A 24,810-nucleotide genomic window follows, 5' to 3' on the forward strand; every position below is an offset into this window, starting at 1 on the left:
AATCCAGAAAGTCAGAAACAATGCAGCTGCATTAGAACACGAATCATTTCCAAAATATAATTATAAATGCGTCTTCTCCAGCACTCTGTTCAAACAGCGTTTCTGGATCGCAACTAGGTTGTCCTCAGTATCACTGATGCTCTTCCTTTCATTTAGAAAAAGATACTGATCTGTATTTTGCAAATAAGAATGTTTTAAAAATACGATACTATACTATACTGAAATGTTTAAATGTTTCTTTGATTGTCCTTGAATCTTACTGCCACCCTTGCCATCCTCTCCTGTCACACCTCTGTGGTGCGCCACATCCTTTGAGAACCACTGCTCTAACTGTGTCACTTGGGGGTTGGTAATTCAGACAGAGCTGAACCAACATCAATTTATATGGGTACTAGAAAAGCCTTCATTTTTATTGTTTAGGGCAGGGGGGTAAGGGGAGTGACTACTTGGCGGCAGCATCTTGGCATGGTAAACCTGGCCCAGCCTATAATTGCCAATAGGTGGCTTTAGGGAAATTGTTATCTACTTCAAAGAGCATGAATCTGCCTTGAGTGCAGCCTTCCAATTAAAGATGACTCTGTGGTATTCAATGTATTTGCTGTTTTCATTTTTTCCAGGTCTTTCAAGTCCCCTTGGAAAAGGAAGGACAACTTGGAGGCCCCATCCTTGCACCAGAGGAAATTAAAACCATATTTGGCAGTATCCCTGACATCCTTGATGTACACACCAAGATAAAGGTTGTCTTCAAGACTTGTACAATGCAGATCTTTCATCTGTGTTGCTTTGCTCCTGAGTTTTAACTTGCTTGTGCCGCCCTGGGAAAACATGAATGTCTGGAACAACTAAGGACAGAAAATGGAATTTGAAGTTGCAAGTTTAGCATTTGTTCTACACTCTTCATCTCAATAGTTCATGAATAGATTCCCTGAAACTGACTCACATCAGGCATAATACCAAAAATAAGGGTGCTTATATTTTCCCTTGCTTCCAAATGTGGTATCAAATTGTTATTGTTATCATTAATTACATTTGTATAGTACCCTTTACAGCAGAAAGAAACAAAATGAGAATTAAAAATACATAAGAAAAACAAACCAATAGCACCCCCCCCCACATTTAAAAAGCCATAGAATGTTAATCTACTGAATGCCTGCTTGAAGAGAAATGTTTTTGCCTGGTGCCTAAATATATGTAATGAAGTCGCTTATCTACACTCAGTGTATATAAGCACCTTCATCACGTATCTTTAAATTAAAGGCTATTTGGGAACAGAAAAAAATGCACAAGTTCAGGATGCTAATATAACTTTCCATCTTACAAACTGTAATTTTTTTTTAATAGGCGATATGTCATTTATTTTCTAGGAGGACCTTGAAGACCTTATGATAAACTGGACTGAAAGTGAAAGCATTGGTGATGTCATACTCAAATATGTAAGTCTTCAACGCTAGCTGCATTACCATGAGTGCTCGCATAGCACATGGGGAGGAACCCCCTGGTCTTGGAGGAATTGGGGGGATTGGGAGAAGCCTCAAGCAATGCTAAAACACGTGGCTTGTTTTAGTAATAGTCGAGCAAAGTTTCGCATTGCACACTTGTACTGTTGCATTTGTATACTGCTCTACACCTGTAGATCTCAGAGATGTTGGGGAAGGCTGCTGTGGAGTGCCTCTTAGCTGGCTTAGTGGTACCATCAGGGTACCATCAGGGCATGATGGTATATTTAAGCTGGTTGCTGTAAAGGACCAATTTTTAAAATTACCTTTTTCCACTTCAGCTTTATGCTTGTTGTAAATGAAAGTTCTGCATTCTTTCAGTCAAAAGACTTACTGAAAACATACCCTCCTTTTGTGAACTTCTTTGAAATGAGCAAGGAAATGATTACTAAGTGCGAAAAACAGAAGCCAAGGTTTCACGCTTTCCTGAAGGTAATTACCTCCCCCCCGTCCTTGCTCCACCCTTCTGTGTTTATATGTATATGTATACGTGTGTGTGTGTGTGTGTGTATGGAAGGGATTTCGTCTGTGTATTGACTTGGAGTATGTTTTTGACTTCTGTGTAATAAGTTAGCAGCGTCTGACTTCAATGCCTTTAGAACAGCTGTGGACCAAAGATGGATTGGGATCTTACCAGTAGATTAGCATAGGTTTTTCACTCCTACTTGCTGAAGCATTTAAAATATTGCTTACCTGCTCTTCATTGCCAAGGTAAACCCAGAGCAGGTTGCCTAAAATGTCACATATGTGCTACTACATTTTATAAAACGAAGTAAGAGAGTAATAGTAGCACTAACAAACAGTCCACAAGATAGTAATCAAACAGATTCAAGTTTCCTATCAAGCTATAACCTAGATGAATGAACTCAGAGTTGGCACCAGCTGTATCCTGGCCTGGGCAGGGAGGCAGGGAATTCCATATTGAGAGCCCTTCTTGGCATTGCCACATAGTGAGCCGGGCCTCCCCTTATTTATTTATGATTTGTACCCCGCCCATCTGACTGGTGCCTCCAGCCAGTGAAAGATCTAAGAGCACCACCAGATTGCACATCTGTTTGTTTTGGAGGGAGGGCATCCATCCAGAGTAGAAAACCTGCCCAATTATTTGGCCTGACTATCCACAGGATCTCCATCTTGTTAAGACGGAGCTTCAACTTGGCCCTCATCCAGCCCACCACTTGTCTAAGAACTTGCACCTTCCTCTCTGACTTGGATATACAGAGAAAGTAGTGTTGAGTGTCATCAGAATACTGAGGGCATGTCAGTCCATAACACTCCATACAGTTCCCATTGGATTCATAGAGATATTCAGTAGTCTTGGGAGCAAGATTGAAGCCTGCAGACCACCACAGAATAATTGCTATAAGGCTGAGTTTCTTAGTGTCATTTTCTGAAAACACCCCTGTAGAATCGCCATATTTCCTACTGCCAACCCATTTGGTCGATCCAGCCAATATGGTCAGTGGTACTGAGTGCTGCTGAGAGATCAAAGAGAAGCAACAGGATCACATTCCCTCTAGTCCTGTCCTGATAAAGGTCATTGGTCAGGGTAACCAAGGCTGACTCATTTATGAAGCTAGGCCTGAATGTTGGTTGGGAATGGATCCAGATAATGCAGTGGGGGCTTCCTCTTCCCAGGCCCCTGTGGGGCAGCGTGAGGAGGCACCTCTCTGGGGTGTGGGGTGGGGCAGGTCAGAGACCAGGGATGGCGATGGTGGCTGCTTGGAGGACTCCCAAGGAATCAAGAGAGGACTGAAGGAATGGTCTGCAAGGGAAGCTGTTCAACAAGGGGTGAGGGACTGCTGGCTCTGCAGGCAAGGGGTAACATAGCTGGGCTTTTGAGACTCAGAGCATTTTTCCACAGGGGAGCTGCAGAAAGAATGTAGTTGGTCAGGGGAGCCGTGGACTCAAATAGGCTGAAAACCTCTGCAGATAATGCATTTTGTCCAAGAGCTTCTGGCCACTACACCTTCCTTAGAAAGGGGATGTTTGTGACTGGGTGGTAGTTGTTACAAACCTCTGAGTCTGGCGCAGGTTTACTGAGGAACGGTTGCACTGCTACCTCTTTAAAGACAGCAGGCATTGACTCCTCATGCAAAGAAAATAAGAATTTCACACTTAGCAATGGCAAGGATTGAGTTGGTACTTTGCTCTCAATAGATAAATCAAGCTAAACCAGAGTGTGGTCGACAGAGTTTGGCAGAACTCCTCATCCGACCTGTTCAGAGGCTGCCTAGTGTTGCCCTTCTTCTAAATGGTAAGTGAGGGCTGGTTTTGCATTGCTTGTTTTTGTAGAGCAAGTGAGCTGATGCCTTATTTTAGTTGCTTTGAATGGGGAGAGCTAAACGCTCTGTAACTGAAACGGGCTTCATCTGACTCCATGCCCTTTTCTGCAAATATACATGACAGAGCTGTTCTAGGGATGGTGGATAATTAAGCATTATTGTGTTTTAAACTTTCCAGTCGATTTGTTTAAGGCTGTAACACTACGGAGATCTTTAAACATGCTTTCAGTTAAGAGGAATAATGGAATGCAATTGGGCAGTGACTGACAATTCCCATCCCCCAAAACACCCTGTAGGTTATCTATGTCACTAAAATATATGCAGTTCTTAAATCCGTTTGCCACCTACTTTTAAGTATAGTCATACAGGCCTAACCTGCATAATTTACATTAGGCCTTGAAATAGGTGTGGCTCAGCTGTTTGAGCGTGTTTCTAGGTAAGTAAAGATGAGAAATCCATGTTTTGCAAATAAGAGTTTCAGCAACCACAGAAAAGAACTTCCAGCTGTATGGGGTGAAAAGGTGATTGAAAACCAGTCTCCCCCCCTCCCCCCAATCCTCAAACTTAGTCAACATTATCTTGGCATGATTTTAAAAAGTTGCCCTTTTCGTACTTCCCTGTTGTAGACATTAAGAAACATACGGCAGAAGACAATCCTGACAAGGCAACTCTAGAGAGAGCCATTGAGTCGCTAAAGGAAGTGATGACGTAAGTGGTGATACTCGTTACTAGGAGATATTCTCTGGGTCTGATGTTAGTATGGTAGACTAGCTTGGCAGTAAGGCATACTGTCTATTCAGCAGACAAGTATTCTACATATCTCTCTCTCTCTCTCTCTCTCTCTCTCTCTCTCTCTCTCTCTCTCTCCCTACCTACCTACCATACTTGTCTGCTCAAGAGGCAGCATGCATTATATATAGTTTTTAAAAGTTGTATTTATAAGAGTGGTACCTTGGTTTTCGAACATAATCCGTTCTGGAAGACTGTTTGGCTTCCGAAACGTTCGAAAACTGAGGCGCAAAGGGTCTTGCAGAGGCGGCCTGCAATTTCAATGGAGAAAATGGAAAAAAAACACAGTGGAAGCTCTTCAACTTCTGAGGCACATTCGAAAACGGAAGCATTTACTTCGGGTTTTCAGCGTTTGAAAGCCAAAACGTTCGGTTTTCGAGACGCTCAGAAACCAAGGTACCACTGTATATGTACAGTATTTTTCGCCCTATAGGACGCACTTTTTCCCCTCTAAAAATGAAGGGGAAATGTGTATGCGTCCTGTGGGGCGAATGCAGGCTTTCGCTGAAGCCTGGAGAGCGAGAGGGGTCGGTGTGCACCGACCCCTCTCGCTCTCCAGGCTTCAGGAAGCTATCCGCAAGCCTTGGGAGCCCACGGGAGTTCCCGCCGGGCTCCCACAGCTTGCGGAGAGCTGCCTGCACCCCGAAGCCTGGGCGCACTGAGCAGTCGCGCCTGGGCTTCAGGTAGCTCTGTGCAAGCTGCGGGAGCCCTCCCACGGCTTGCGCAGAGCTGCCTCTTATCCCGAAGCCCCGGCGCGCTGAGCAGTCGCGCCCTGGCTTCGGGTAGCTCTGCGCAAGCCGTGGGAGCCCTTCCATGGCTTGCGCAGAGCTGCCTGTTCTGGGGGCTGGGGTCGGGGGAAGCTCGGGCTTCCCCCGCCCCAGCCCCGTGCCTGGGGGGGGGAAAATAATTTTTTTCTTTATTTCCCCCCAAAAAAACTAGGTGCGCCCTATGGGCCGGTGCGCCCTATGGGGCAAAAAATACGGTAACTTCTATGCTCTTATATTGTAAATTTGTTTGGCATGCCTCATGGGAAGCTATCAGCAAATGAAATTCCTGCAATTCTACTATTCTATGAATCTGTGAAATATATAACAATGGTATGGGTTATCCTGTGATATATTGCTGGCCTGTATTTTCCAGTTGCCAAAAAAGAAAAGGGAAAACAGAAAGCCATGGGAATGCTGCTGTTGTGATGAGGTAGCTAGGTTCCCAGCTGAACTGTGGGTTCCATCTCAAAAGCCACACATTGAATAGTACTCATTGGAAAAAAGTTATGAGCATTTAATTCTCCTTGAAACTGGGAGGCCCTGCTTTGGCACTGCTATCCATTTGATACATCGTTTTGTAATGAGAAAGGGACGCGGGTGGCTCTGTGGTCTAAACCACTGATCCTCTTGGGCTTGCTGATCAGAAGGTTGGTGGTTCAAATCCCTGTGACGGGGTGAGCTCCCGTTGCTCGGTCCCAGCTCCTGCCAACCTTACAGTTTGAAAGCACGCCAAAAAGTGCAAGTAGATAAATAGGTACTGCTCCGGCGGGAAGGTAAATGATGTTTCTGTGCGCTGCTCTGGTTTTGGTGTTACGCTGTGCCAGAAGCGGCTTAGCCATGCTGGCCACATGACCCGGAAAAACTGTCGGCCTGTAAACAAGATGAGCGCCGCAACCCCAGAGTCGTCTGCGACTGGACTTAACTGTCTGGGGTCCTTTACCTTTACCTTTGTAATGAGAGGTGTCTTACTTCAAAGATAAGTTAACTGTTGCTTTTCAGAACCTTTTTGTGGAAAGGAATTGGTGCTTTTTCTTGTTACAATAACTTTTCCTTAAGGTTATGGGATATATTATGAATACTTTCCCTTACTCCCGAAGCCAGTGAAAATTCAAATGACAACGATAGGAATTTTGTAGGAATTACTTGTACTGCAGGAGACTCCCATGACTGCTGTCAGTGTGAAGGCTCAGCACTGTAGCAGCTGCCTGGTACGTAGCTTTGCAGCGCTTTCAGGGGGGGAAATTCAGCAAATCTGTTTCGATGAACCCCTGCCCCCTTTGGGCCTTCCTCAAGTGGAAAACACTTCTCTTTAGTCTTCAACTGCTGACACGGCTGCTCGTTGCAGTCTTTTCACATTTCCCAAGTCTGTGCGAGAAATTAATGCGGGCAGATTTTAAAAACGGAACTCTCATAAAAGGTGGTGTTTTTGTTTGTGTTTAGCTTTGTATTTTTAGCATGGTGTTGGTATGCATATAGCATAATTCTCCTGTGGTAATCTAGGTTTCTGGGTAGCTGACTTAACGAAGTGGCCGTTCTGCAGATGAAGAGGCTGTTCAGCTGTAGATGTGCGTATAGACACATGTTTGGGGTGTGTGTGTGTGTGATTGTGTGTGCACACACTCACACTCCCCACCCATAATAGTCACTGAGCACAAGCTTATGTCAATAACTTCAAGTGGTGGATCTGACCTTCACGTGCCATGAAGCAGATACCTGGGTGCCCTGTCTGTATTGGACCTAAACCCTAACAACTGAAAAGTCTCTTTTTACTCTTTTCCCCAGGCATATTAATGAAGATAAAAGGAAAACGGAAGCCCAAAGGCAGATTTTTGATGTTGTCTATGAAGTAGATGGCTGCCCGGTAAGTTAATAGTGAAGCTGAGCCTGATGTGTGGGGTGGAGTCCTTTTGTTAGACAGATATGACCTCTTGGTAGGGGGAGGAGGAGAAGAATAAATGTTAATTGAAGAGTCTTCTCACTTAACACTCCCGGGCCAGTGGGGTTGCTGTGGGCCCCAGTGCCTGTTTGAAATATTGGTCCAGCTTTTCTCTAGCAAACCTGAGCTGCTTCATGCTCTACGTGCTTCTCAACAATTGTGAGGTCAGCTGTCCTGTGCTGTTTCATCTCTCTCCGCTTCAGTTTTTCAAAAAAAAAGTATGTTTAACTTGCTACATGTTCAGGGTTTTTATTGAGATGAATGGGAGAATGAAGCTGCCCAACCCCTAATTGAACTCGACAAGTTCTTAAAATAGGGTAGAGAAAATTAATTTAGAATTTTGGTTGTACCATAAATTCCACCCTTTTTGGTTCTGCCACTTCAAGAGTGCTAGAATATTTTCCCTGTTTTTGTAACTTGCAGCAGATTCCTGTATGTAATGAAAAACCACTGCAAGGCTTTATTGGACTCTAGGAGTAAGTTTTACCCTGTTAATTCTGCTTCATGCTGGCTTTATATTGGTACAGGAACTATAGTTTTCATAGTGCAAACTTCTACCATGGATTTCTTGCTTGGAATATTTTGTTGACCTGCCCAACCCCGTTAGGTTATTGGGATACTTTGGATTCCTTCCATTATGAGTTCAGTACATCTCCTATGCATCTTGTTTTGCTTTCTTGTCTCCTTCTTCCAAGGCTTCCACATCTCCCAATGAGTTAACACTGTGAAACCTAACATACCCCAATAGGTTAGGAGTGTGTTCTATGTTTTTGGAATGTGGTACCATTAACGACTAATTTTTTATGCTAAACTGGAGTAATTTTGAAATTGATCATTAACTTTATTTCCAGATACAGTTTTTGAAAGCATCTGCTGACCCTAATAATGCTGTAGAAAAAAATGTGTGGGGTTACAGAAACAATAAGCTGATGTACTGGAGAAGTATTCTGTTGTTGGGCAATGAGAGGATTCCTGTATGTGAGCTTTTGAAAGGGTTCAGTAAGGCAATGTTAAAAAAGGTAAAGGACCCCTGACAGTTAAGTCCAGTTGCAAATGACTCTGGGGTTGCTGCGCTCATCTCGCTTTACTGGCCGAAGGAGCCGACGTTTTCCGCAGACAGTTTTCCCAGGTCATGTGGCCAGCATGACTAAGCTGCTTCCGGCAAAGCCAGAGCAGCGCATGGAAATGCTATTTACCTTCCCACCGGAGCGGTACCTATTTATCTACTTGCACTTTTTGGGGTGCTTTCGAACTGCTAGGTTGGCAGGAGCTGGGACCGAGCAACTGGAGCTCACCTCGTCGTGGGGATTCGAACTGCCGACCTTCCGATCAGCAAGCCCTAGGCTCAGTGGTTTAGACCACCGCGCCACCCGCAATGTTACCTGCTGTGAAATCTAATCTGCAGAATAGCATAAATATTACCGTCCAGCAGGTTTTTGAATGTTACACAGATCTTTTAGGTTAAAAGTCTGCTCTGTTTAATTTTATTTCTTGGTGACAAAGCACCTTCCTGAACTATTCTGTTCTGTTTTTTAAATGAGCTTCTCCTATACCCCACAGGCCAATCTCTTGTCATCTCACCGAAGTCTAATTCAGCGGCTGGAAACAGTTGCGCTTGGTGACGACCTGTGTGACAGAGGGGAGCAGGTCACCCTGTTCCTTTTTAACGACTGCCTGGAGGTAAGTCTATAGATATTCATTTGGCTGTGACATTCTGGAATGACTTGCAACCCAGAGGAATAAATAGTAATCCAAACACTTGCAACCTACGAAGGACGTCTGGAACACCCTTTTTTTTTTTTGTCTTGACAGAAAGCTTTACGCTATATGTGCCACTCAGTCAGTTGGTAAGAACCACTGCACAAACTGTCAACAAAGAACACTTTATTTCTGCGGACTTAATGGTTGGTAGCTCGATACGGGGATTAGTGGAGAAGACAGAGCAACTTTCTGCTGCCATGTCTTACTATTAGTAGTGAAATATTTGCTGCAGGAGAGATGCTGCCACTGAGAAGCAAGCAGAGAGGCCTTTGAGTAATTCCTCCCCCGACATGAATTCTTGCAGAAATGTAGTACACAGGCATCGTATGGGTTATTGACTTACGACCAGAGCTGGGCCCTAGAAAATTCTTCCGCAAGAGGCTGTATAAATTAGACAAGCTGAATAAACTTGCATCTCAAGTCATGACATTGAAGCTCTGCTCCTGAATCTATACTTGGTCACCCCTTTCTTTTTTAAGGAGCATCTGCTGGCCTGGGAATGCTGACATCTCTTGCAATTTTGGGTTCTTCCGGCAGATGCTGGAGGTGGAAAGTTGTTAACAAGCCTCCCCCAGTTTTTAGATCAAAGATTTGGGCAGGGGGAGGTTTCTGATCAGTTGATTGCCATCTGTACATTTACTTGTGGTAGTAGCAGCAGCTCTGGAACAACTTGGTAGAGCATGAGACTCTTAATCTCAGGGTCTTGGGTCCAAACACCACCTTAGGGAAAAGATTCCTGCATTGCAGAGGGTTGGACTACATGACCTGTGTGGTCCCTTCTAACTCTACCATTCTTTGATTCGAACTACAATCTCATCTGATTGGATCTCCCCTCATAGTTAATCCAGAGCTCTTTAAAATTGCAGTATTACAACCAAGGCAGTTTTATTGGTCTGTTGCATGTAGGAGCAGCACCTCCTACATCTTATTTACAAAACTCAGCATGATCCTATGCATAGTTACGTAGAAATACAATCCACTGTGTTCAATGGGGCTTTACTCCCAGGTAAGCATATGTAAGGTTACAATCTGTGTCAACTGAGGAAACTATTGCTGGGTTCATTGTTTCCTCCAGTCTAGTTGGCCGGTGCTTTTGTCAAGTGTTGCCTTCTTGCACCTCCATATTTGGATTAAACCAGTGTCTCATTTCTGTAGCTGAGTACTTCTTAACCTGAAAAAGAGAGCTGCTTTAAATCTCCCCCACAACCTTCTTTTTGCCGTCCTTCTCTGCTGTCTTCCCATCCCTAATGTCCACTTGATGTGATGCAAGCAAAAGAAGATTGCTTTTCACATCTTTGGGATTGATGCATCTTGGTTACTCTAGTGGTAGCTCATCAAAATCGGTTGGTCTCTTGGCGCCGCTTAGAATCCTGGCATTTGTTTCAAGTTCTCAAGACAGTGGCTCAGCGGCGCACAAAGTTCTCGTGGGGCTTATTTATATTTAATGTGAATAAATAACATGGCTGTGCCAGGTAAGTCTGTTTTGCTTCTGCTTAAGCTATACAAAATGTGTGCGTAAAGTGTCCACACAAGCAGTATAACCTGTAATTGCTGTTGGAAAGATACTGAGCTAGGGGAAAAGAAACTAATCAAGTTTCAGAGGCTTGAGTCTAGCATGGGGGAGGCCATAAAGCACACAGTTCATTGTAGTCTGTACAATTTGCAACACCAAGGATGTGGAACTCTGCTTAAAAATCTGCCTTCAATAGCCACAAGTTAGCTTGAACCTTGCCCTTGACCAGTGGGTTTTAATAATAATAATAATAATAATAATAATAATAATAATAATAAAAAATAATAATTAAAAAAAAATAAAAAAATTACATATACCCTGCCCATCTGGCTGGGTTTCCCCAGCCACTCTGGGTGGCTTCCAACAAAAGATTAAAAATACATTAAAACATCAGTCATTAAAAAACTTCCCTAAACAGGGCTGCCTTCAGATGTCTTCTAAACGTCAGATTTTATTCGTTTGACATCTGATGGGGGGGGCATTCCACAGGGCGGGAGCTACTACAGAGAAGGCCCTCTGCCTGGTTCCCTGCAACCTTGCAGTGAGGGAACTGCCAGAAGGTCCTCGGCGCCGGACCTCAGTGTTTGGACTGAATGATGGGGGTGGAGACGCTCCTTCAGGTATAGTGGGCCGAGGCTGCTTAGGGCTTTAAAGACTTCAACCGTGGCCCATGGAGCTACAGTTGTCAAGATTGTAGCTGGGCTGTGTATAATGTGTTGTTTGGTTGCAGAATCCAGTTTTCTAAATCTGCTTTTACTTTGTGTCAAACAAAATCAGTCTTGTCAATCCCTGTTTAGCCCGTATGCTATCATGTAAAAATATTTTTGTCTTGCCCTTTTCTGCTTTTTAAGAAGGAGCTTCACCGAGGCTAACTATAGTAAAAGGCAATATCAATAAAATATCAAAAACATAAAGCAGCACAAGTTTAGCAAATCAGCAAGCAGATGCCAGGTACAGATAGTGTCCAGCTGAGATGTATGTGTCTATATTGGGGATGATTAACCTTTTTGGGGGGTGCTGGAGAGCCACATTCACCTTTGGCCAGCTTTCTGGGGGCTTCATGGCTCTAGTGGGTGTAGCTACGCCATACTCTTGTGTATGTACACACAGCACACAGCTGTGCAGATCAGATGGGAGCTGTCACCCTTGCCCCACTCATGAAATGGTTGCTCTGTTGATTGAGTTGTGGGTGTTTTGCATCCCAACCCAGTACTCTGATGGAGAGCTTTAAATCTCTCTACCCACCTCAGTGCTATGTCTACTCCCCACCCCCAGTTGCCAAAATTGGTGGACCCAAAGCTGGGCTTTAGACACCCAACATCTAGACAGTATGAGCTTGGAGGACTCAAAAGTGAAAGAGCAAGACATAGTCTCAGGATAGGAAGTTTTGCAGCCAGGCTGCCTATATCAGGAATGCCAAGGCTTTCATATTCTCCAGCCGTGTGAGATGCAATAATGGGGCCTCCCATGAAGACATATGACATACGGAGGCAGTCCTTAAAGTTCTCCAGGTTTTGGATCTATATTTGGCATGCCTAGATGTGCTAATGTAATGATGCTGCTCTTAATTTCGAAGCTGGTCTACATTCTTTGAGCTGCCTGGCTTGTATATGTTCATTTACTTTTGGCTTCATTGTTGCCTTTCTTGCTCCCAGTTCCTTTGTATTTTAGGCTGATGGTCTGTTCTTATTAAGTCTCCCTCCCTGGATGAAGGAATTGCTGCAAAAAAGTTGTTTCAATTGGGCTCTCTCATTTGTTGTCTATATACTTGTTCACATTAAACCCTAGTTGCTTTATTATTATTACTATTATTTATGTATACTCCACGCATCTGGCTGGGTTTCCCCAGCCACTCTGGGAGGCTTACAGCATATAGTACAGTAGTGCAGTGCAGTGCATGAACTGGGCTCATAGCTTCACAGCAGCATACAGTGGTACCTCAGGTTAAGTACTTACCGTATTTTTCGCTCTATAACACGCACCCGACCATAACACGCATGTAGTTTTTAGAGGAGGAAAATCCGTAGGCATGCCACCCGTAGGCATTACCTCCATAACACGCACAGACATTTCCCCTTACTTTCTAGGAGGAAAAAAGTGAGTGTTATGGTGCAAAAAATACGGTAATTCGTTCCGGAGCTCCGTACTTAACCTGAAACTGTTCTTAACCTGAAGCACCACTTTAGCTAATGGGGCCTCCTGCTGCTGCTGCCGCCACGCTGCCGGAGCACAGTTTCTGTTCTCATCCTGAAGCAAAGTTCTTAACCTGAAATACTATTTCTGGGTTAGTGGAGTCTGTAACCTGAAGCGTATGTAACCTGAGGTACCACTGTATATGCTTGCTTGCAAGTTCCTTTCACAATTTAGGGGACTTAATTCAAAATGTATCTACTTGTGGGTGGAAGCAAGTACCCTTTATTTACAAGTACAATGCGCCTTTACTATCCATATGCAATTCTGGATCATTTTACAAGTACAAGACAAAAGAACAATGCAGAATTCAGCACGTGGTTTTTCAAGTGAACATAAAAACTGACTGTCTCTCAGGGAAAAATAGTGAACATTTTGCAATAGAAACATGAATCTGTATGTTGGAATTGTTTAGGATTTTCAGAAGCTGTCACCGAACTTTCAGTTTAAATGTTTCTGGGCATATAGGAGATGGTTCTTTTCATGCTTCCTTTTCTTTTCTTTTTTCCCCCCAACAGATTGCAAGGAAGCGGCACAAAGTCATTGGTGGCTTCAAGAGTCCTCATGGCCATACCAGGCCACCAGCCTGTCTCAAGCACATCATCCTCATGCCCCTGTCTCAGATCAAGAAAGTACTAGACATCCGAGAGACAGAAGGTATGAACATTGGCAGTGGAATGTGGATTTTTGAGGACTAATAATGCAGAGTGATGGACTTCAAACGCTGATATGTTTTGGCACAGCTGAATAACAAGATACCTTCCGAAGAGGTTTCACCTGGGGGCCAGGGAGCTGGAAGTAACCATTAAAAGGAGCAGTGAGAGAAGATGGTCAAATGTCAGGAGTTGGAGAAAATCACTCAAGGCTTTCAGAGCTCACAGCCCTTCAACGAGTGTTTCCATGTGCCTTGGCAGAAAGCTTTGTCTAAAAATAAAGCTTCGCATGTGGGTGTATTAACCTTTTAAGAACAAAGATTGATACGACTGGCACTTGAAACTTTAACAGGAGTTAAACCCACAGTTCTGTCTTAAGATCCTTCATCAACTTTCTCTAGACTATCATTTATATGGCTGCATGTTTCACTGAAATCAGTGTGGCTTCCTTCTGTAGAGAGCATTGTAATCTTAATTTCCTGCATGTGCAGACTCTGCAATGATGTGTGGCAGAGCATCATTCTAGGGTGCTGGAAAGAGTCTCTTCCTGTAACTTCAGAAATAGTGCTCTGCATCAAGGTCAGACCTGCCTGGTACAAAGTTAAAGCTACCTAAAATTAAGGAGGAAGCTAAGGGTTATGTACACTTTCTCTATCTGCAAATGCCCACTGTGCCTGGGTTTGACATGAAACCTTAACGGTTGCCATCCTGGATAAGAATGAGCCTTGTTGTCGTCATCTCAACAGTGCTGTTTTAAATTGGGGTTGCAAAGTGGGTTTAAGAGCATTCCCAGGTTCATTTTAACTTAGCTTGGTGATTGCATGTAAAAAAGCCAGCATGGTATAGAGCAGGCATGGGAAATCACTGGCTCTCCTTTCTCCTGAACTTCTGCTCCCGTCATCCCCACCAATTGATATTGCTTGCTGAGACTCATGGGAGCTGTAGTCTTTTAACATTTGGCGGGCCAAAAGTTCCCCACACCTGGTAGAGAGTATTGGCCTAGCGAGAGGAAGAACTTGGTTCAAGTCCCTGTTAGGCCATAAAGGCTGGTGGGTGCCCTTGGGCCAGGCACTCGCTCTTGCACTCCAAGCCAAACCTTCGTGACCTGGCTGTGATTGAAGGAGAGGGAAATAAGGTGGGGAGGAGACTTTAGTTCATAGGCGGTGGAAAGTTATGCACAAAATCCTATGGCTCTTTCCTTTTTTTGTTTTGTAAATAATTTTTATTCCTTTTCCAAATTTAAAAAATACATTCACATTAATAACAAATCAAACCAAATATTTCCACATTCAAAAACAAAAAACAATATAGCCAATTATATAATCCGAATTAATTAATTACAATGGGACTTCCTGTGTTCTGGATTTTAAGAGCTAAATGTCCAACCTTTATCTTTCTGTTATCTTCTTTATTACTTCACAATTTTCCAGTCCTGATACTGACAATCTCCTCTCTCGATCAGTCAGCCACTGGTATAACTCTCTATCTTGTTTTATTTGACCATTCCTTATTTCTATAATCACACAGGGGGCTTTTTCCACATTGTTCTCAGTCTTAATATTTTGAAGCACAGTCCTCCTCGATGACCCCTCCTTTTTCTGCTGATTGTTGTTCTAATAGGCTCTGGCTCTTTCCTGATCCCTAAATTTCATTTTGTTCTACGTTTACCACACCATTCAAATACCTTGATTTACCCTCCCTTCACTCTAAGGTCCTTAGAACAATTTGTATTTAAAATGTTACGTGAGTTGTCGAAAGAAATAATCCCTGAATACAAGCAATACCAGGCAGAATAATTTCACTAGGTATTCTCCCATGCCCGAGCAGTAACAGTTCTTGAAAGCCAGGGCATAACTGCAAAACACAGGGTCTTTTAAAAGCATCATACACTATATGGTGAGGTTGAAAGGTTTGGACCTTTGTCACTGAAGGTGTGGCAATGCCATTCACCTCTTGCTTCCGAATTTTGTGCAGTGTCTTCTTTGTTGTGGCTGAATGTGGATATTTATCTTCTGAATCTTTATTCTGCTCACACAGCTTTGTAGACTTCACTGTCCCCCGAGATGCTGTACCTTGTTTTGGTGACGGCAGACCTGTGATGGTTACATAAAGCATCTTGCAGCTTCACTACGGCTTAAAGACCTTTGTTGAACCTCATCCCCTTGTTTTCTATGGGCGGGAAAACTGACCCACCTTATGTCCAACATGTGGTGTTTCCTCAAGTATTAGAAGTCCTGTGCACTGGTTCTCCATCGCAATGTGCAGGATGTGTTTTTAGACTTCCTTCTGTAGCCCACACACATGGCAGCTGAAATGGGGAGACGCTGCTGAGATGAATATATGAAGAGTCAGTTCTGTGCGGAGATGGCCTGCCCACTTCTTTGATATTCAGGCTTCTAAACTTTGGTTCTTGTGCTGACCCTAGGACAATACTCAGTCGTCCATGCTCCCTTCTTCCTCTAATAGTGAGTTGCTCAGATTGTTGACTGATCTGTTGCTGTTGTTTGCAGAGTGCCACAAAGCATTTGCGTTAGTTGTGCGACCACCGACCGAGCAGAGCAACTTGTTGTTCAGCTTCCAGATAACGACTGAGGAACCTCCCAAGGAGAACTGGCTGAAGATGCTGTGCCGGCACGTAGCCAACACGATATGCAAAGCAGATGCTGTAAGTTCTTGATATCAGAGCTGCCGAGGGGGTTGTACCTTGAATCTGCTTAAAATGTGTAGAGGTTTAAGAGATCTATGTAAGGTGGCTATGCCAGAACTAACAGGCCCACTGGTAGCATGTCTTGTGGCAAAGGTCTGCAAGATGGGACAACTTCTCAGAAGAGCTTGCTTGCCAGTTCATCAAGGCTGTAATCTCTTGGAGACTGTATCTGTACACAGTGAGCTTAAAGCGCATCCTGTTCTCGTGGTTGGCAAAGCAATGGTGTCAGCAGCATCAGTGAGCACAGCAGTATAAGCAAGTCAATCACAGAGCCAAGTGAGGGTGTGAAACCAGATGTAGATGAACGGGGTGTTTGCGGGCTTTTTCAGTGGTGTTTCAAATCAATGTGGCTTTGCTTAAATGTGCAGAGCCTCGGAACATAACTCCTGCGTAAATGGGGAGTCGCCTGCATTTATAATTTATTTAGAAGAAGAAGAAGAGTTTGGATTTGATATCCCGCCTTTCACTCCCCTTCAGTTGTCTCAAAGCGGCTAACATTCTCCTTTCCCTTCCTCCCCCACAACAAACACTCTGTGAGGTGAGTGGGGCTGAGAGACTTCAAAGAAGTGTGACTGGCCCAAGGTCACCCAGCAGCTGCAGGTGGAGGAGCGGAGACGCGAACCCGGTTCCCCAGATTACGAGACTACCGCTCTTAACCACTACACCACACTGGCTTACAGCATTTTCACCCTACTCTTCAGCCAAGAAAGTCTCTCGAAGTGGGTTACATACAATCAGAACAAAGCAGTCCTTACCTGCAGGCTTACAATCTAAAAATATGCAGCACAATAGGGGAAAGGGGCAGGGAGGGAAGAGGAAAATCAAAATCAAAACTCGGGCACCAGTTATTAAACAGTTGTTCCTAGAACACCCCCCTGGCACAGTTCAGGGGCAGGAGGTGCCTGATGGAGCTGTCCACAGAGCCACAGCTCAGCATGTTTGGATTCAGAAAAGACCCCTTTGAGTTAAATGGCACTTAACTTCCAGGTAAGAATCAAAGCCATACGAACAAGAGCAATGCTCTTGTTTGCATGGTATGCTTGCCTGGAGTTATTGCTGTAACAGGTGCAGCACATCTGTGTTTGGAGTGCACTGTTGCACTTAAATAGGGGTGTGTAGCAGCTCTGTGCATATTCCAAATAAGGAGGTGAATTGGAGTGATGTGGCCCATGATTTCATGTTTCCAAGTTGGGTCGTGCTGTTAACAAGCTGTATTGTGGGGGGTCAGGGACCTCCTAAGCTGATTCACTTTAGGCCTTCTCTCCCCTGCCCCCCAAGATGAAGCCTGTCAGAGAAATAGGTGCACAGGGCCCTTTTTTCTTTTATGAGAAATGAAACCAAGCTGCCCAGAGCTTTGGAAGGGTGGGGTTGGGTGCAGGGATACCTTGTTTTGCTAGACAGGCCAAGCTTTTAATCAAAGTGAATTCTTTTTCTGAATCACTCCAGTGGGTGATTGGGAGGGGGGGAATAATGTTGAAGTAAATAAACCTCTCCATGTAGGTCATCTTTCTCTGAGCTTTGGCTGTGATAGCAGGACATACGGAGTTAGGTTATTGTGTCAGCCTGCTTCTTTCCCAGTTTTTTTCATAACAAGTAACCTGCTTGTCTGCACTTCTGCTGGTTTCCCACCCAGGGGCAGTTTCATCATGCCTCCCAGCTTTCAAACTTGATTTCCCACAAAAAATAAAATAAAAAATAAAATAGAAAAATGATTTGTATTTTCCCACTCCAAAATGGGAAAGTCTGCTCCTGTGCACCTATTTTTCCTGAGATTTGGCAGGCTTAAAGCTCTCAGAAGGGGCATTCATGCCTGCAATTTGCAGCTAATTCTGGCAGAAAATAAAGCTTAAGAGGTCTTTTTTTTTATTTAAGGGGTCCCTGCAAAAAACCGCTGGATGGCTCTGCCTGAAATTTGGCAGGCTTAATGCACTCTGAAGGGGCTCCCTTGCCTACAAATTTCACCCACTTATGTGAAGGTTGTTTTTTTTTTGGAAGGCTACAACAGTTTTTAGATTCCCCATATAGTCAGTGGGTGTGAAACAGAACTTGGGATCTAACAGATCAGATTTGAAAACCTGAAATAATCCAATTATTCATTTGAAAACCTGAAATAATCCAATTATTCATTGTGGATTCAGAGCAGATTGGGTTGCTGCCAATACAAGGTGAATTTTGTTGCCATTAATCACCCCTAATAAATAGTGTTATATAGAGATCTGCTTTGCCTGCCCACCTGTTTAGTATGAGGTAGCATACATTAAATGGCATAGTAAGTCATCTTTTCCAGGAAGCCTGTTGGGCCGTGAACGTTAACTATCTCTCTTGTTTTATAAAAACTCTAAAACAGCAAAATAAAAAGTACCATTAAAATAATTTAATCAAATAGCTTTGAGCAAAGCAATCATTCTTTTAATTTGTTGTTGATGGCTGCCTTGATGTCTGTTGGGAGAAGACAGAATGTGTGTGTGTTAAACAATTATTTTATTTCCAGCAGATCCTGCATGTTCACCATTAGGCTTTAGGTGATCACTTGATTGATTGATTCTTCTAGGGAAAGACGATTGCCTAATGTCAGTTGTGCATGTCTATGCTTACAAAAGTAAAAGAATGTGGCACTGGGACTCAGTGGTTCCAGAGAATAAACCTATCATAAGGTGCCGTTTGGTTTGCATATTACTCACAACACACCTTAATTCTAAACATTCTGTATTTCAGTGGAGCTGATTTAGGGTTGCAAGTGCTCCAAGGGAATTTATTCAACGAAAGACATTGTTTTATATAGTATTCTATGTGTCTACTGCTTTGGTGTAGGGCAATGTCTTATTCACCGGTTTGTGTTTTTAGCCTTGCCCGATTCCTTTAACAACTGCATTTTTTGCAGTTGTCTGAAAAGGAGCAATGCACAAGTTCTTGCTCGTGTGTAAGAGTTCTCTGTGGTCAGGACACCCAGCTGTCCTGGTGTGATATTGGGGATGGGGCTAAAAGCACAGCATTGCCCTACGTATGAAAAACACACAGTTGTTGTCAAGCTGAAACCATGTACAAGTCCATTATATCGGATTCTTCTGACTGTACTTGGGATTCGACTCCTAAATGTACAAAAGAGCTGTCTTTGAATAGGCTTTTTCCTGGCAGAGCTAAATACAGTGGTACCTTGGTTCTCGAACTGAATCTGTTCAGGGAGTCCATTTGACTCCCAAAGCTGTTTGAAAACCAAGGCACAGCTTCCGATTGGCTGCAGGAGCTTCCTGCACTCAATCGGAAGCCGCGTCAGATGTTCGGCTTCCAAAAAACATTTGCAAACCCAAACACTCACTTCCGGGTTTACGGCGTTTGGGAGCTAATTTGTTTGGGAGCCAAGCTGTTTGACTACCAAGGTACCACTATATCTTTTAAGACCTCTTAAAAACATGGAACATTTCATGGTTGAAAGTGTGCTGCTGTTGAAAAAGGAAGTGGTGTGTATTTTAGCTGCTGTAATAAACTCTGAATGTTGAGGGATCCCCATCACTAGGTTAGACTGGACTTAGGAATGGTTGCCACCTTGTCAGTTGAAGTCACAAACTTTCCCTTTTCCAGACTAAAGGGACTTTGCTTTTTCATAGCGATGTGTACACTGACTTCCATGCTCCACATGGTGGCAGTAAAGCCTTTAATTTTGCTCTTTGTTTTTCCTACCTGCTGGCTAAGCAGTAGAGTTCTGAAGGTTTGCAACTCCTATCTGGAAAGTTTTGTTTTTGGTAGTGAGAATCTGAGGACGGTGTCTGAGAATTTGAAGTCTTGTGTTGATTTTTGAAACGTGAATCTCTTACTCTCACGGTGGCTTCGCCTTTGAGTAAGTTCTCAAGCCTTCTTCCCTTTGCAGGAAGATCTCATTTACGCTACTGATCCAGATTCCATTGAAGTAAGCACGAAGGATGTGGACAGCACACTGAGCAGGGCATCCCGGGCCATTAAAAAAACATCCAAAAAGGTACGAGGTTTAACTAATAAAGAAATGCTATTCTGAAGCTATCTTCTCGCATCAAGCTTTTTCATTTGGGGGGCAAAACCCATTCAGTTCCCTTCCCGGTGACAAGTTTTATTGCACTGGAATACTTGCGCCTAAAGGTAACACTTGCACATGCTCCGCACATCAGGAGAGAATGAATGTAAACCACTGACAGATGTTTCCAGAGGTATATTGTGCAGTAGCCCTCAATTGTGTAAGGAGCTTTTAGCTGATGTATGTTGTCTTCTCTCAATCTTTTACGTGTTACTATTCCAGCACAGAGTTTGAGAGTTTGGCACCAGTAAAAAGATCATAACTTTTTCATGTTGAAACAAATTGTGACAAATTTGAGGGGGGTAGGGCCATGTTAGTTTTGGGTTTGGGTTTTTGAAAACAGTGGCCTTTTATGTCACTTCCATTGGCATTTGATTCTACTATTTACAGTTCCCCCACCTTTCTATATCCAGGGTGTGACTGTTTCTCTATGTATGATTCCTCCCCCCTCATTCCTCTCAATATAGATGTTGATCCTGCATCTGAGGAAGCGAGCTCTAGTCCACAGAAGCTTACACCATAATAAATGTGTTAGTCTTTTAGGTGCTTTAAGAATCTTGGTTGGTTTGTGTTGGGGAAAAAAAAGTAATATAATGTTGTTTGACTAGCAAATCTATAGCGATATGAAGTGTGAGGCTGGAATAGGCATGAATGGGAACAAGATGGTTGGGTGGCTTTAAAGGAACATTAGGCAAATTCATGGAGGGTAAGGCTGCATTATTAGCCTCCATGGCTATATTGCCAGAGGCAGTATGCCTCTGAGTACCAGTTCCCGGGAATCACAAGTGGGGTGAGCGCTGTTGGACTGCAGATGTGTTGGACACATCTGGCTGGCTACTGTGAGGAGAGGATGCTAGACTAGATGGGAATCTGGCCTGATCCACCAGGGATGTTATGTTCTTATCAAATATATTTAATCCTTGCTGCTTTGGCTAGTGGTAAGCAAAATGCAACAAATGTATCAGCATAGAACAGCAGAAGAAACCTTACTGGAAAATGTGGAATCGATTTCCCCGTATTTTAAATAAGGGTAACACTGTAGTCTTTCCTACAGTTTACTTAACGTGGTTCTTAAAACTCTGCAGGTCACACGAGCATTCTCATTCTCCAAGACACCAAAGAGAGCGCTCCGGAGAGCATTGATGGCGCACAGCAGCGTCGAAGGAAGGACTTTCTTCCCAGCTAGTGAGAATTACTTAGGAGGACGCGTTGCCAGTACTTCATCGCTAGCTGTAAGTGACTTTTCCCAGAGAAGTCTTGAATAATATAAAAGCCCCGAGTGGGGAGGCTGGCTCCTGCACTGTTCTTATTTCAATAATGAAGCTTATTGTAATCATGTCTGTTAATCTCTCTCCGGAAGTCATAACACCTGTGTGGTCAATGTAATTAAAAGATCTCAACTGTAGTAGAGAAATCCACTCTAAATGTCAGGCAGAAGTGAGCATGCCTGGAGGAGATAGTGAGGAATGTATCTTACAGAAGAAAATCTGCTCTCTTGTGACCAATTAAAGACATTTGAGAAAACAAAACGTTTCAGAAACTGAGCTACGAAGGTGCTCAGAGGTTCTGCAGCCATGAAAGAGAGAATGATCTGAGCGCAGGAAATTCCTTTTTGGTAGATAAAAGTTGGGTTGTGGGCTAGGGTGCATGGGAAGCTGCCTTATGCTGAGTCAGGCGATTGAGCCCAACTCAGTATAGCCTACACTGGCTGGCAGCAGCTCTTCAGGGTTTCAGATGTGGTCTGTCCCAGCCCTATCTGGAGATGCCAGGGTCTGAACGTAGAACCTTCTGCACCCTGAGCAGATTCTCGAACACTGAGCTATGGCCTTCCTTTTGGGGAATTTGGATCTTATTAAATGTCTTGTAAGGGACGCGGGTGGCACTGTGGGTTAAACCACAAAGCCTAGGACTTGCCGATCAGAAGGTTGGCGGTTCGAATCCCTGCGACGGGGTAAGCTCCCGTTGCTTGGTCCCTGCTCCTGCCAACCTAGCAGTTCGAAAGCACTTCAAAGTGCAAGTAGATAAATAGGTGCCGCTCCGGTGGGAAGGTAAACGGCGTTTCTTTGTGCTGCTCTGGTTCGCCAGAAGCGGCTTAGTCATGCTGGCCACATGACCCGGAAGCTGTACGCCGGCTCCCTCGGCCAGTAAAGCAAGATGAGCGCCGCAACCCCAGAGTCGGCCACGACTGGATCTAATGGTCAGGGGTCCCTTTACCTTTAAATGTCTTGTGGTTATGCGTTCTGGCAAAAGAGGGCTTCCCAGAAAAGAAGAAAGAAAGAAAAAAGAAAAGTGACAAGGAGTAGTTAAAAATATTACAGCTATAAAGATTAATCAAAAGCATGGGATTGAATGACACTCTTGAATCATATAGATAAATGTACATTTGTACTGTTAGTCCCTTTGGAGGAGTTGCGTTCAATGTTTTGTGATGGTGTCTAGCGGTGCTAGCTGAATGAAGCCAATGAAGGGAGGCTGGCCTTGTCTCCACAACAGGGCCGCTTGCTCCTCTGATGAACTGTTCCGCTAACCACAACAAGCACGGCCAAGTTTTCCTTTTCTACATCAGGCCGTAAGGGAAATAACCTTAAGAGGGTGTCCTTGCACCATCACAGCACTTGAAATGGGAATGCTCAATATCTCTTGAAAACACAATTTGGTGCTGCCATCCTGCCAGGCAGTGTCTGCCATTCTAAACTGGATAGATGGACCTCATTCCCAGAACATACATAGTTCTCCAGCTGTTGTGAGCGGGAAATTTCTTTTCTCTGCTCCATTGCATCAAAACCCATAAAATGTCACAGTTCTCTACTTAGTTTACCTGATCCCAACCCACTTTTACTGATATTATGAAAGCAGCTGCATGTGGTGTTGGTACCTGGGTGAGCCTCTTGGAGCAGAGGGTGCTGCAAGCCTTTGAATAGAATTTTTGCAGACTCTACTCCAAAAGATTTTTTTTGCCCAGTGGAGGAAAGGGTGTGGATGTTAGCTCTGTAGATGTTAAGAAAAGGGGGCTATTGTTAGATGAGTAACTAGTTCTTTCCTAAAAGTGCAGGCGATTTGTTGGGCTGAACCTGTCTCTGAACTGGGAGATAAGGCTCAATACAGCCATGATGGATATGCTGGGTGGTTTTGAACATGTTCCTGTGTCATCCCTGAAATGGCAATGTTGACCAAATCATTTAATGACTCCTATTGCAGGGGTAGCATAGAGACCGATTAAGACTGACCTTTAAGCCCAGTAATCTCCAGTTCAGTCCTTGTCTCTGCAATGTGCTCACCCGATGACCTTTGCCAAACTGGTCAATTTTATTGGCTTTAGGTCCACTCATAGACATTTCACTTGTAATATCGGCATTTATTGTTGCAATGATGACTGTAATGAAGTATGCAACTTATTCCACGTACTGCTAAGTATTTTCATGGAAGATGAATGAGCAAACATGGAGATAGTCACTGAGGATGAAATCTAGGCCATAACGTGCCATTAAAAAAAATAATCTACTCTTGCAATTTAAGCACAGTGAGCGCTTTATAATTTGGATATACTTTGATATATAAACTAGGTCTGAAGGCTTAAACTAGGTGGTGTCATACACCTGCGGATCTCTTCTTAGAGCCAGAATTGCTTTAGTGCCCCCCCCCTTCTCTCACTCTACAACACAACAGGCATTTCCCAGCAGTAGAATGTCCTTGGGTTGAAAGAGACTTTTGTTTTGGAAGGTATAAATTACTGAAATACAGAACAGAGGGATTAGTCATGCAGGTGGAGCATCGTAATCTCTGAAAGGTAAATCTAGTTCAAGCACATCTTGGACTGAAGGGCTCAAAGGAAGCAGTTAGTACGTTGTCCTTGGCTTGTCAGCCTAGCCAGGCTCTTCCTTAATCTAAAATAAAATGGTACGGGGAGAAGCACAATGGGAGATCGTGATAGATCTGGACTGAATTCGATGTGTGGATTAACTCTCCGTTCCCCTCTTCCCACACTGTTTTTAGATTACTCGCTGCGCTTCTACGTACAGTTTATGTGAACCAGTTAAGCACATTGTTAGTGTGCAGCGTTCCAACTCCGTTGGTGGGAACTCCCCGAGCTCTAGGCCTCGGCCTCTGATAGCTGCTTCCCATGGTGTAGACGGGAGAGTTGCTTCCAGCTCTGACAGCCTAAACACCTGTTCCCTGCCCAGTCCTTGCCCAGTCATCAGCACCACCAGAGAGGAAGCGACTGATGACCAGAGGGCCGCCTAAAGTGAGCTCTGCTACCTCCTTGTTGGGCACTTCTTGGAGGCAAAGAGACTGGCCTTAAATACAGTCTGTCTAACATTTTTCAGGTTCCGGGCCTCTCTTAAGCACTCTTTCACTTCTGTCCCAAAATTCCTTCATTCGAATTCCTTCATTCGAATTAATGGTGTTTGCATGGTCACCACTGATACTGATCTTGCTCTGGGTTTCTTTCCATGTTTTCTGGCATTTTAAGGTACATATGCTTTTTTAGAAAACAAAACTAGGTGGCTATTTACTTGAGAAAAAGGTAGCTTTGACATTTGGAAGTTCTGTCCATTCCTTCAATCTCTTGCAATGGGTGTGTAGCAGAATTACTAAGATAACCGGATATCCTAAAAGAAGTCATTTGGCTAAAGTGACCTGCAGGGCACTATTTTTGGGGGGTTAGGA

At 43.8% G+C, this 24,810-nt stretch overlaps 1 protein-coding gene across 17 annotated transcripts in view; it reads left to right on the plus strand.

Moving 5' to 3' along the window:
- The window catches only part of ECT2 (epithelial cell transforming 2), a 44,017-nt gene that overhangs the window by 17,351 nt on the left and 1,856 nt on the right, over nucleotides 1–24,810 (plus strand). For 11 of the 17 annotated variants that reach the window (XM_053390559.1, XM_053390570.1, XM_053390565.1 and 8 more), the window contains 12 exons: nucleotides 618–737; nucleotides 1,365–1,433; nucleotides 1,818–1,928; nucleotides 3,657–3,753; nucleotides 4,408–4,489; nucleotides 7,120–7,198; nucleotides 8,834–8,953; nucleotides 13,256–13,394; nucleotides 15,901–16,055; nucleotides 19,963–20,070; nucleotides 21,228–21,374; nucleotides 24,136–24,385. In XM_053390559.1, the coding sequence (XP_053246534.1) occupies nucleotides 618–737; nucleotides 1,365–1,433; nucleotides 1,818–1,928; nucleotides 3,657–3,753; nucleotides 4,408–4,489; nucleotides 7,120–7,198; nucleotides 8,834–8,953; nucleotides 13,256–13,394; nucleotides 15,901–16,055; nucleotides 19,963–20,070; nucleotides 21,228–21,374; nucleotides 24,136–24,384 (1,476 nt within the window). In that variant the 3' untranslated portion in view covers nucleotide 24,385. The remainder of the gene's footprint in view (nucleotides 1–617; nucleotides 738–1,364; nucleotides 1,434–1,817; nucleotides 1,929–3,656; nucleotides 3,754–4,407; nucleotides 4,490–7,119; nucleotides 7,199–8,833; nucleotides 8,954–13,255; nucleotides 13,395–15,900; nucleotides 16,056–19,962; nucleotides 20,071–21,227; nucleotides 21,375–24,135; nucleotides 24,386–24,810) is intronic. The other 6 variants (XM_053390568.1, XM_053390571.1, XM_053390569.1 and 3 more) reach the window with 1 other exon arrangement.

This window comes from Podarcis raffonei, chromosome 5, assembly GCF_027172205.1.
Source record: "Podarcis raffonei isolate rPodRaf1 chromosome 5, rPodRaf1.pri, whole genome shotgun sequence".
Lineage (NCBI taxonomy): Eukaryota > Metazoa > Chordata > Lepidosauria > Squamata > Lacertidae > Podarcis > Podarcis raffonei.